General features: G+C 32.5%; 2 protein-coding genes across 2 annotated transcripts; one reads left to right on the top strand and one right to left on the bottom strand.

The window, feature by feature from the left end:
- The first annotated feature begins 443 nt into the window (after positions 1-443).
- Positions 444-10071, top strand: LOC137818482 (protein disulfide-isomerase 5-4-like). The gene is made up of 15 exons (XM_068621937.1): positions 444-663; positions 1062-1152; positions 1349-1443; positions 2664-2721; positions 2837-3021; positions 3126-3183; positions 3601-3641; positions 3790-3864; positions 7543-7599; positions 8270-8336; positions 8429-8572; positions 8860-9081; positions 9342-9494; positions 9580-9657; positions 9753-10071. The coding sequence occupies exons 1-15, from the start codon at positions 623-625 to the stop codon at positions 9828-9830; spliced, it is 1443 nt and encodes a 480-aa protein (XP_068478038.1). The 5' UTR covers positions 444-622; the 3' UTR covers positions 9831-10071.
- A 1581-nt stretch (positions 10072-11652) lies between these two features.
- Positions 11653-13153, bottom strand: LOC137829925 (early nodulin-like protein 9). The gene is made up of 2 exons (XM_068636952.1): positions 12892-13153; positions 11653-12359 (listed from the first exon to the last, which is right to left on the bottom strand). The coding sequence occupies exons 1-2, from the start codon at positions 13145-13147 to the stop codon at positions 11923-11925; spliced, it is 693 nt and encodes a 230-aa protein (XP_068493053.1). The 5' UTR covers positions 13148-13153; the 3' UTR covers positions 11653-11922.
- Positions 13154-13519: the final 366 nt, after the last annotated feature.

Genomic DNA, 13519 nt, shown 5'->3' with positions numbered 1-13519 from the left:
AACAATAAAAATAAACTAATTTTACGGAAACTATTAAAAGTCAAATTATGGATTAAAAATTTATTTAAATCCAATTAAAAACCTTAATTCACACCCTCATTGCATTTTTTTTCCTTCCTCTCCTTTGTCTAAAATCATTAGTTATAGGAATCAATTGTCATTTTTTTTTCTACAACGGATCCATGAACCTTTTATAATAAAACAAAAATTTATTTTCATGTACAATTGTACATAATCAACTATACATAACTTTTAAATAATTATTATAGAATCTAGCAAAATTATTGTAAAGTTATAATTTAAAAAATGCACTCTTAAATTAAATTCATAAAGCAGTGTCATACCTAAAACTTAAATATATTTTTATTTAAGTATATCAACTATGCAAAATTCAATTTTCCCCCAAAATCTAATTAATAATTAAATATTCCACTTTTTCTTTTGAATATATTCAATATTTTCGTCACCCAGAAGAGCGAGAGAGTGTGTGGGGGACGAAGAAGCTACAGCAGAAAGGGAAGCTCCTTCGATCTACAATCTATAGCTATTGCGCTTTCTGTTTCGGAGACTTTCTCTTTCTCTCTCTCTCTCTCTCTCACTGTGATTCCACCTTTTTGCCATCATGATTTCTGCAACTAAGCTCAAATCCGTTGATTTTTACAGGTCAGAATTTCTCTCCGTTCTTCATTTCAGTTTCAATTTGCTTGTGAATGTGCAGAATCGTTTTTTTTCTGTTACAGATTTGGTTGGATTTTGTTGTGTTCATTGTTAAGCTCTTTGTATAACGGTTCAAACCGAAGTCCACACTGTAAGAAAACACGGATACCAATATTTTTCGGTGTCTGTGCGCAAGAAGAACTTGTCCATTGCCTCGATTCGAGTCTTCTTGTGTGATTGGAAGTGTTTCGGTGTGAATTTTTTTAGTAGTTTTGTGGTCATGGATGTCACGGCTTGCGATGTAAATTTTACGCGTAATTTGTGAATGCAGGTTTCTTTTGTTATTTTTTTAAAAAAATTGGGAATGATTTTGTTAAGTGCTTGTTGTTGACTTGTGTCAACAGAAAAATCCCGAGAGATTTGACTGAGGCGTCGTTATCGGGAGCGGGATTATCCATAGTGGCAGCTCTCTCCATGATGTTTCTGTTTGGAATGGTCAGTGGCTGAATCATGTTTATGACTTGTGAATTGTTGAACGAAAAAATTGTAATTTAGATTGATGTTAGGTCCTATACTGCTTTGCTATTAGACCTCTAATTATGAACATCTTTTATTTAGTTTTGTCAAATTTATAAGTTTGAATTGGATGTTCAAATTTCATTTTGATATTTGTCTTGCATCCTTGTTTCAGGAACTAAGTAATTATTTGACTGTTAGCACCTCCACATCTGTGATTGTTGACAAGAGTTCTGATCATGACTATTTACGTATCGATTTCAATATCAGGTAGAACAGTATCTGGGCATTTCCTGTCTGTGGTTGAGTAGGATGTTTTTCAAAGATGGTCAATGCTTATGTCTTAACTATTGTTTAATACTATGTATTTATTGCTGGGTTTGTGGTTTTTGTTCAGTTTTGGTATGAACTTGTTATGTTACAAGGAATGTGAGCTTCAATCTACTTCTATTTGCAAATTGAGGCTGATTAGGGGTTGATACGTTTGTTCACTGTCTATTGATTAATTCATTAAACAAAACAGTTTGTAGTTTGACCAGAATCTTGAAATTCACTTAGGTAGTGTTCGGATAGAGCATTTAAAATTTAAGGAATTTAAAATGCACGGAAATTTAATTTCTTTAACTGAATTATTTTCATTTTCAATTTCTTTAAAAAGCAATTTAAATTTCTTGCATTTCAATTTCTTTAATTGCGTAAAGTAATTTAATTTCCATTGTATGTAGAATTTCATTTTTAAATATTTATTTAAAAAAATGTAGAGCAAAGATAGATAGGGAAATAGAAGCAGAGGTGCAAAAGAGTGAGAGTGAGAGGGAGGAGTAGAATAGAGGGAGAGAGAGACTCAAACAAAAGTGACAAAGGGGAAGAGGTGCAAGATAGGGAGCACTCACCAAAGCTTTGGGTGAGAGAGAGTTGAGAGTGAGACAGTGAAAGAGTAGGAGTTTTCAGATTCTTTCATTTTTTGACTTTATATGAACGACCTTTCATATTACTTTTAAACAAATCTCCTATCAACTTACGATCATTTTAAAAATTCTTTGGATTTAAGATCCAAACTACTCTTTCGATATGCCATTTTAAATTCACGTTAAAATTGGAATTCTCTCTTAAAACTCTATGTCCAATTACACTTCTACAGAAGGAAGAGGGAAAAACCTTCCCATGAAACTAGTTGAGCTTCATATCATATCGTTGTTGAATTTGGGAGTGGGATGGGGATCTTAGAAAGTGATCATTAATATCGGTAGTTGATGTACAGTGATGGCTTGTGAAATTGACATTAGGTTAAAGCTTTCCCTAAACATTGTGTTCATCTCTCACAGTTCTTCAGTTTTTCGAAGAGCTTCAAGTCCTTGACAGTTCATTTGGATACCCTAGCAAGTCATAGTATTATAGTCTGTACATTAAGTCAATGTAATGGGTGTTTGTAAACTTTATCTTCCTCTTTCGCTGTTGTTGTTGGCTTATTACTTCAACTTATTTTGTAGTTTTCCTGCACTCTCATGTGAGTTTGCATCGGTTGATGTGAGTGATGTGCTGGGAACAGTAAGTCTCTGTTAATCCTTTTTCTTATTCATTTTATACATGCTTATGATATTTTACCTCATCCTTTCTTTGAAGTTTTAGTGCTTGTACTTAATATTTTGCCTCTTGTTTTCAGAACAGGCTCAATATAACAAAAACAGTTCGGAAGTTTTCTATTGATTCACATTTAAGACCCACTGGCGCTGAGTTTCATTCAGGTGCAGTATCAAATGCTGTAAAGCATGATGATGAAGTAGACGGAGAATCTGTTGAAGGTTCATTTTCATTCACAACACATAATTTTGATAAATATGCTCATCAGTAAGTGGCCACTTCTGAGAATATTTCATTTGATTTTTCCTTGTTTTTGCTAAGTTCATTTCAAAATGCATTATTTACTCTATGTTTCATAATCCTTTTTGCAGGTTTCCAATTACAGTTGTAAATTTTTATGCACCTTGGTGTTCCTGGTGTCAACGTTTGGTAATCATTTTTATCATGATTCTGTACCTCTTCATCAGGAAATAAGATTGGCACCTGATGTCTTTGTTGTTTCATAAATAGATTGGGTTCTGTTTCAACAATGTCTCATTCCTTAAAAGAGAAATTTCCCTCTCAGTACAAGGCACTAAGTACTAAGTAGTAGTGGCAAAGGCTATGTCATCAGTCACACTTTAGTAGTGACTAATGCAAAAATATTTAATATTGAATAACATGTTACGATGAGGATGGTTGCATTTCAGCCATATAAGATTGTTAGCCATGTGCTTTGATACAATTGATGAATTATGCAGAAGTTATTTCCTTTAATGATGGCGTGGTTTATAAATTTTTAACTTTTTTGGTGGATTAATAGATTTTGAACTTTACATGAATTTATCTTCTACTGTTTTCTTTCAGAAACCTTCATGGGAGAAAACAGCTAAAATTATGAAAGAGAGGTACTTTATTCTGACTCATTGTTTCTCACAATTCTTGAAATTACATTTTAGAAGATAGATATTTTCCTATCCTTTGTAGATATAGAGTTATTTTTTATCACAACTTCACTAATTCAATGTCCAATATGTATTTGATTAATTTTAATAGATATGACCCAGAAATGGATGGGCGCATTATTATGGGAAAGGTGGATTGCACTCTAGAAGGAGATTTATGCAGGAGGTATTATTGCTAGTTTCTTTACTTTTCTGTTTCCCCCTAAAAGATTATGCTTCTTACTTACAGTTGACACGTTTTCCTTTTCTTTTTTGTAATTTTTTTATCCATTACTCAATGAAATTTGGCTTTTTACCATTTTTATGATTTTGCTTTTGAATCATATCTATAGACAATGTTGCCAAGTCAGGGAAATATCATAGCAAACATTCCTCGTTATTAATTATTGATTTTATTCCCTATTATTAGATCTCTTCTTCGTTATGAACAAGAATAATTCATTATATGCCTTCTCGGTTTCTCTTTTCTCTCATAATTAAGTGAAAGTGGAAAACTTCTGTTATTTCTCATTTTCACCATAATGACAATTATTTCTTTTGAATAAATTTTTTTGTACTCTCAATTCTCACATCGAAGAATAACCATGCTCTAAAAGTTGTTTCATACTCACAAATTTTCATCTAATTTTTTTATAGATAAAGAGTACCATGAATCACCTTACCTCTTTCCTTTGTTGTAACTCCGTTGTTGTCTTTGCCTTTTACTTCAACACACTTTCCATTGCCTAACTTAACTTTTGAGACAAATGAAGAATCCATGTTAACAAATGCTTCATAATCTTCTGTTATATGATTGCTGCAGCTGCGGTCCAAATACCATATATTTTTTATGCTCAAGTTGTTTTTTTGACAAGAGAAGATCAAGTTCCCTTCACCATTTTTCTACTTTAGAAAATGAATTGTGTTGTTGATTGTCAAAGTAACAATCCTTTGCTCATATCCAAACCTTTTGCAATTATAACATCGTGGCTCTTCTTTATTCCAACAATCTTTTTCTTCATGGTTGTTCTTCTTACGTATTTCCTCTTCCATGTGGATTTCTTCCTCCTCTCCGAATTTGCTACCTCTAGAAGACTAACCATTATTTGTTGATTCACCTATTTGAGATGATATCGTAAGTTTGGATTGGAACATGCTTTCAACTGACTTTTAATGTGACATAACAATTTATGCTGATAGGATCTAAGTGACCCCATCAATCCTTGATCGATCATGGTTGACAAGTTCTTATTTTCTTATGTGGCAGTCACCGTAGGATCAAATTATTTACTCAAACTAATAAGAATTTCATTAACAATTCTTCAATGACTGATTGTATCTCCATGAAACATTATTTGACTCACCAATTTAGACAATCTATTGAAGTATTGATTCAAACTTTTCTTTTTCTTCATCCTCTGAATCTCACTTGAGAGATTAAAGTTTAACTTTCCTCACCTTGGAATTTCCTTTAAAATCTGATTGAAGAGTTTCCCATGTTTCCTTTGTTGTTTTTGCCCTCATGATTTTTGCCCTCTCTAAATCATCCTAAGAACTTCAATATCTGTGTTTTATTTTCCCTCAATGTTGCATGTTGCACAACTGTAAAGGCTTCATATTCATGCTCTGTTTGTATTAACTCAGAAACATGAAAAAAGGTGAACAAAGTCTCCACTTTTATATCCCAAAAATCATAATATTCCTTGTTGAAGATCTCACATCGACTAAAAATATGACCAAATTATAATTACAATATATAGACGAATGCAAACGTCATCTTACAAACCGATGTATGAGATTGAGTTAGGCTTAAAGTCCACCTTCTAAGATGGTATAAAAGCTTATTAGAGTTTATTGTAGCGAGGCTTGTTGAGCCCATCGTGTCAGCTGCTATCAACCTTCTCCCCCTGCCTCCTTTTATTCACACATTGACTAGAGATATGACTAAACTATAATATATAGTTGAGTGCAAATCTACCTCACAAGCTTGTTTATAAGGTTGGGTTAGACTTATAGTCCCCTTTCTAAGATTCCTCTTGAACAAAGGAACTTGGACATTACAATAAATTGTGTTGTTAGCTGTGAAAGTGTTGTTTTTGGTCATCGTTCTTTAATTTGTTTTATTGCAAGGATCTACAACTTTGATACCACTCTATTGGAGGTATTTGAGTGGTGTTGATGGTATCTTACCCTCAAGAAACTAAGTTTTATGATGACTATAACTATTGCAAATTGTGCAAAAAATTTAGAACAAAAGGAAGATAATTTCGCATTGAATTACTTTCTGTTTTTGTTTGTTTTTCTTACTTTCTACAGTACATTCATAGACTGAAAAAATAACTCTTAGATATAACAATTACAAATATAAAAAAGTCACATGAATACTACTAAAGGTGACTGATGTGACCAATGTTGTTAAAATCGCGAGTAAACCTGCAAACTCATGCAATTCAACAAATTTGGAGGAGAAGGCGAGGTGACTCGAACGACGGATCGTCACCTACGTGGATCATAGCGAGTAGGCGTGATGCTCGGAGGATCGATCATCTCGATCCTGTTACTTGTCTCGCTCACCACCGCTTGCACTCTTCGCTGTTGTGTTTGCCACTGCTTGCTCTCACTGCCGTTATGCTCGCCACCGCTCGGTCTTGCCACTGCTTGCGTTTGCTGTCGCTAACGGCCGTGCCTGTTCGTTCTCACCGCCACTGTCTCTATCTGTTTATTTTCTCAGATCTGTTATGCTCCTTGCTGCCTTGCTTATTTTCTCCTGTTCTGCTCATGGCTGCCTTGTTTATTTTCTCTGATCTGTTCTGCTCCTCGCTGCCTTATTTTATAATGGCATCAAGCGATGACTGTTTACTAATACAAATGGATTTCTGTGGAAGATTTATTTGTATTAAATATTTAGGAATTTATTAACTGTTTTATGCATCTATCTTATGAATTATGAACCTATTTTTAGTTTTCTTATGTATTGAATATTATTTTTCATATACCACTAACTTTTACGAGTCAAGTTATGATCCTCATCTCATTCTTGATCCCCTTACGATCCTCATCTCATTGCATGTGACTAGGGCAGCACATATAAGAACACTAAACACTTATGACAACACATTACTCAACAAATATGATGAGTAAGATATATTTTTATATATATATATATATTATATTATATATTACATACACAAACGTGTATAAATAAAATTCATAAAATATAATAAATGTATAGTTGGAATTTGGGAAAGTCCAAATTAAAGCATATTTCTTGAACAATTACAACTAGAAAGAGTATCAATCTCATTTGTTTGTTAAATTCATTAAGGGACAATGCTTATATACTTCATCAATACATCTCACCAAAGTATCCAAAAGATATGGACACACAAAGCAACTTTTGATGTATAGATGTTTCATATAATTCCTCTGCAACAAGGGAATGTGACTTTCACCAATAATTTCCATTCTATATAAAATCAAACCCTCTATCTTTGCCTCTTCCAAACCAAGTTTTTCTCCTTCACTATATTCTCTTCAAATAATCGTCTTCCAAGAGAGATACATTAATTGAAAGCTGAAACAGTTGATAATAAAATACGTGTTTATACCTGAAATTGGATATACTAGAATATGCATTGCATAAACAGATTTCATAGGCTAGGCTTTGTAGACCTTGTTAGCATAAGATTGAAGAAGATAAACATAAAAAACTTTCTGCAATATTTGCTATGTTGAGCATGGAATTATTTTGTCTTCATTATAATTTATTGTTTTCTGCCTTGGTTCGTTGACATTGTTATTGAACACGTCATTCTCAATTGATACTTATTTTTCCATTCATTTGTATCTCATTATCATTGTCCAGGAATCACATACAAGGGTATCCATCCATTCGAATCTTCCGTAAAGGAAGTGATCTCAGGTAATAAAATCCATTAGGGAAAATCAATTGGTCAACTAGTGTTTGATGAAAAATTTCTACCTCTATTTCAGTATTTTGATTGACAGTAATTTGCTCTATATGTTACGTGTTATTTATGATTATTAATTTCATGCTATTAGCATTAATATCATTGTTATCCCTGCACAAACCTAATAATATACAGGTCATGCATATTTGGTTTTCTTTGCCTTGGCTAATTTGGCAATAATGAACACTTGCTCTTGTGGCATCTGCTTATCCTTTTCAGGGTATTATATACTTAATTTTGCAATTGTATTAAATTTTCTCAAGACCCCTATTTTTTAAATTTGGCAAATTATATCATCTTGTCTATTTTCCTTCACCTAAAATCCTTAGTATTATTTTTCTATCCAAATTGAGGGTTTATGATGGAATTGGGGATATGAAATTATTTTAGAAGTTTGGAAGTTAGAAATTTAGTAGAAACTTGATCAAGTTTGTAGGGTTTCTTTATAATATTTAGTTCTCCATTTTATTTTGAGGTCTTTCAATTCAGTTCATTTTTGTCTTATCTATATAATATGTCACACAACCTGGCTACTGTGTACCATACTTGTTCCTGATTAAAGTTCTAATGTTTTGAATTTTTTCATTAAATCTAATTTGCTGAATGCGTTTCCAATTTCAGAAGTGAACATGGGCATCATGAACACGAGTCCTATTATGGAGATCGTGATACAGAAAGCCTTGTCGAGGTTCACACTATATTTATTTTAAATTAACACACTTTAAATCAGTTGGCTTGATGCTTTTTTTAATGTTATTAAACATTATTTTCTTCCTGCAGTTTATGGAGAATTTAGTTACATCTCTCCCAACAGCATCTCAAAAGCCAGCTCTGGAAGATAAATCTAATGCTACAGATAATGCAAAAAGGCCAGGACCATCAGCGGGTGGATGTAGAATAGAGGGATATGTGCGAGTGAAAAAGGTAAAATACCCAAAAGGTTGAGGTCTAACCTTCAACAGTAATCTATAGAGAAATTCCCATTTTGTTCCACGGTGTTCATATATATCCATGAATTAAGGAGATCTATCATTTCTCTGGAAGTAACTGATACAATGGATTCCTTGTTTTGTTTTGTTTTTCTTTTTCTAGAAGCTTCAGTTATTAATAATAAAATCTCTAAAATAACTTTTTTTTTTCTAAGATTTCAAAAACTAAAAATAAAAATGAGAATTCTTGAAAGAAATGTAAAGCTGTTTTGCACTTTGCAGGTTCCAGGAAATTTGATCATCTCAGCTAGATCTGACGCCCATTCCTTTGATGCTTCTCAAATGAACATGTCACATGTCGTAAACAACTTGTCTTTTGGAAAGAAAGTGACGCCTAGGGCCATGAGTGATGTGAAGCTCTTGATACCATACTTAGGTAGCAGCCATGATAGGCTCAGTGGCCGGTCATTCTCCAATACTCGTGATTTCGGAGCAAATGTTACTGTAAGTTCAATATTTTATATGAAAAACAGAAAAACTTTTAATTTAGTCTCAACTCTGCCATTTGACTTTTTTTGGTTAGTATAGGAACTTTGAATGTTTGGTTGAATAATGGGAAATATCGTGATTGCTTGTATATTGATCTCCATTTGCAAGTGAGATCTAGAGTCAGCATGAATATCCAGGACCTCTTGAAGTTTTTTTATTTGCTTTTCTCCTTTTCTTCCAAATCTCTTATAGTTCTACCACTCATGTTTCTGCAGATAGAGCATTATATTCAGATAGTTAAAACAGAGGTAGTGAATAGAAAAGGTTATAAATTAATTGAGGAGTACGAGTACACTGCGCACAGCAGTGTGGCACACAGTGTTGACATTCCTGTTGCGAAGTTTCATATCGAGCTCTCCCCAATGCAGGTTCGCATACAGAGGTCATAATTTTGGTTGAATTTGTGCCGTATTAATAAAATTTATTGAAGGTTTACAATGTTTTTGTTGGCAGGTCTTAATAACAGAAAACCAGAGGTCTTTTTCACATTTTATTACAAATGTTTGTGCCATTATTGGAGGCATTTTCACGGTTTGTATTTGCCATTGTTCCAGATGTTGCTTTCTGTTATTTTTTTTTAAAATTATATTGTTTTTAAGTGTTATTTTTTTCTTTTGTAATTTCAGGTAGCTGGAATTTTGGACTCGATTCTGCACAACACTATCAGAATGATGAAAAAAGTTGAGCTTGGGAAAAATTTTTGATAGATAGGTGAACATTGTATAGCGTTGGGTCTCAGATTTTGTTATACCCACTTTCACTCAGCAGTACTATAGGTAATTAACTATGCTATATGTTCTTACAAATATAATTTTCTTGCTATTTCAGTAAAATGATAATTACAAGGATAAGAATTACGAGGTACACAATGCCTCCAATATTTGCCTTCACTAAATTCTTGTTGCTTTTATGACCTGAGGAAATAACATCTGTTAATTTATTAAAGGGTAGAGAGGGTGAAATTGGTGAGTAGTATGACTAATAAATTTGAATGCAAATTCATCTTTTTGCCATGTTATTTGAGACGAAAATGACAATCTGGTGTGCCCCCTTTTTATGCGACCCGCATTTGCTCACTGGCAGAGACTGGTTTTATAGAAATCTGTCTATCCCCCAAAACTGAATACTTTTGGAACAAACATTGGATATGAATGTCTGCATAGATGAATACTATTTTAAAAATTGATTAATGTATGAATATGGTTTAGGAAAATTTACGTTTTAAGTGGTTGTTAATATTACTGAAAAAACACGAAAAAAATTATAATTTTGAATAAAAAAATAATTTAAAAGATCTATTTTGCTGCAAAAGAAAGATCTATTACTTTTCTTTGACACTTCTGTCAAATATGACTCTACAATTTAATCTTAAAAAACAAAGAATCCATCTGGTAGAAAACTTCTTTAGAAAAGAAACTATTATTAAAATATTATGTTGGCAAGACTTTAGAAACCATTGTTAGTGAAATTTTAGAGAAGATATGTATTTTCTAATTCATGATTTAATTGGTTGAAATCTATACTTTAATTGTTATTGAATTAGCCCGAAAATTAATAATGTATATATTGAGATATAATTTGCTTAAATTGAATTAATTTATGGCAAGTAAGCGTATGAAGTGAACACGGTAATATTACGCATTTACTCAAGTCAAATCTAGTTTATTATTGGTTTGCCCTGATTTAGTCAGACTTTAAAATATTGAAAAAATTTATACGAAGGTTGCTATAATAACCTTCATATAAGGAATCACTTCTCAATCTTAAACCGTATGGAATAATTTTATTATTATACTATTATTATTGCAAAAAAATATTAACAGCATTATTTATAATTTTTTAGTTTTTAATTATTTTTAGATATTTATTTTATATATTAAGATTTCATTTTTCCTTGGATCCCAACTTTAACTATTCTAAATTTTTCATTATTAATTAGTTTTTATATTTTTGTAAAATTTATTCTTTTTTCCTTAAATCTTATTTACTTATTCATTTAAATTAATAAGAATAACAGTATGAGATGGAGTAAATGTTTATTATTACACTTATTATTGTTATTAATTATTATTATTATTGTTAAACTGCCTTTTCATACTTTCCACAAAGCAAGACAATATTTGTTGCTCAAAGTATACTTTATATCAACAGGAACCTAAAGAAAAGTGAGAGAGAGAATTGATATTTGACGCTCTAAACAGTAATTACACAGGTTTAACACAATAAAATAATATTTTAATTATATTTATTTCATTTTTAATTAAAAGTATTAAATGTATTTATTATATTATTATAATAGGTTGTGAAAGGAATATTTTTAATTTTCTTCGGTGTCAATTATCTTTTTTGCTATACTGTTAGATATTAACTTCCGCAAACAGCCAAGCATGTATACCTGAGTATATATGCCACCTGAGGAAAATGGTTTATGATAAATTCACTTACATATAAAAGATAACAAGATATATAATATCTCTACCATTATATAAAATCACAAAAATACACTATTTGATAACATATAATCGATTGTTCTCTTTGATAAATAAAAAATTGCTTTATTTCATTTCACATACCATCATTTATACATCAAGGTGTAGAACACACAAAAGGCTAAATCATTGTCAGCTTATTATTCCATTTCCACAAATAAATATCAAACATCCATCCCAACTTTGAACCGAAGACCAGTCATAATAGTTCTGAACTAAAAGTATAGGAAACAAAGAACAGAAAAATGAAAAATAAAAGAATTGTATGAAAAAAAAAATGAAATCAATACTCAACCACTCTTAATGCTTAGAAAGATAAAACCAGCACTGAAGCCATGAATGCTCCAGCAGAGGCAGCAAGGGAGACAAAGGCTGAAGCAGCAGCACTGGGAGGGGGAGGTTCACTGACAGGGCTTGGTGTTTGGTTTGTGTCTGAGGTTGGAGATTGACCCTCTTGGCCAGTAGGTGATGGTGAAGAAGATGATGATTGTGGTGAGGGTGGAGAAGCATTGGTGGTTTGGTTGGTGTTTTTGCTCCTTTCAGCTAGCACAATCACTGTTAACTTCTCATTTTTGAGGCAGTTGTCTTTGCTTCCACTTATGAAGAAGTGAGGCCCTGATTGGTTTAGCTTGAAGACTGTGTGGCCATCAGAGAATTTTGCATAAGGTGAATCGGTGTTGCAGCTCGCATAGTCTTCACTCTTTACATTGAGCACTGAGTCTTGGCCAGATTGGTAGTTGAACACTGCAATCACCATATGAAAAAGTTTAACTCTTAGGATATCATTGATAATGAGATTTTGCTGAGAAAAATAAATCTACTCAGGGTTCTAAATCTTTGAAGTTGTGAGAACAATACTCATAAATATGTGAAAAGCAAGACTTATTTTATAAATTGATTTTTCACCGAATATATATATATATAAATATATCGAAAAAGTTAAAGAACTTCTGGGGTAACCAGCAAAGCTCCAAGTCCCTGTGAAGAAGTACTACTTTTGTGCTGGAATATGCATCCAAAACTTGTTACAATAATATCAATTAGGAGCAAAGAGAAAGGATTTTCTTAAGCACAAGGAAAAAGGAAGAAAGGTCTTTTCTTAATTTAGGTTTCGTAGTATTTGATATGAATGATAAATTGAAAAGAGAAGGTTAATTTGAGACAAAAAGAATATAGAATGATTTCCATTAATCCAAGTAGAAATATGTCAATTAGATGATCTAAAGTGAAACGTTAGACTATGTGAGTAGGAAGCATAGATTGAATGAGAACTCACCAAGGGAGTCTCCAATTTGAAAACGGCTTTTTTCTGCCCATTGATTGAAAGGATTGAAACTAGGATCATTTGGAACACTCCAACCCTTTTGGCCACCAACTACGAAATCATAGGAAGCACCTTTCTGCACCATCAGCAGAAGACAAAGCCAGGCAAAGGCATGCACTGCTTTCTTAGACCTTAACATGAATGTGGCCATGGGAAGATCACAAAGATTTTTGAAAGCTAGAAGAAATGTTAGAGGGATGGTTGACATTGAAGAATGATGAGGGTTTATGTAGGTGTAGGTTGCATGGAACTGTGGCAGGGAAGCTATTACAAACTTTTGATTATTCTCCCTTCTGTTAGGGTTTACTTTGATTCTGATGCAAAGCACAAGTTCAGTTTTATATTATCTGGACCATGAGCTGTTTTAGAATCTTTCTCAAAAACTTGGTGTGTGGGTTTGTGCTTTGCTTCGGTGCTATCAAGAATATTCATGTCTTGTGACATAAGGCTAAACTTCATATAATATTCTTCCATACCCTTCAGTTTTAATGTGAAGCTTTTAGTATGTGTTGTGTTGTGTATACTACTTCACCAAAAAGACGTGCTAGATTAACAGTGCAACCATTTTTGTGTCTTCTGC

The sequence above is a fragment of the Phaseolus vulgaris genome, chromosome 11 (assembly GCF_000499845.2).
Source record: "Phaseolus vulgaris cultivar G19833 chromosome 11, P. vulgaris v2.0, whole genome shotgun sequence".
Taxonomy (NCBI): domain Eukaryota; kingdom Viridiplantae; phylum Streptophyta; class Magnoliopsida; order Fabales; family Fabaceae; genus Phaseolus; species Phaseolus vulgaris.
The sequence above is the reverse complement of the archived record's forward strand: the minus strand, read 5'-3'. Positions and strand labels throughout refer to the sequence as shown.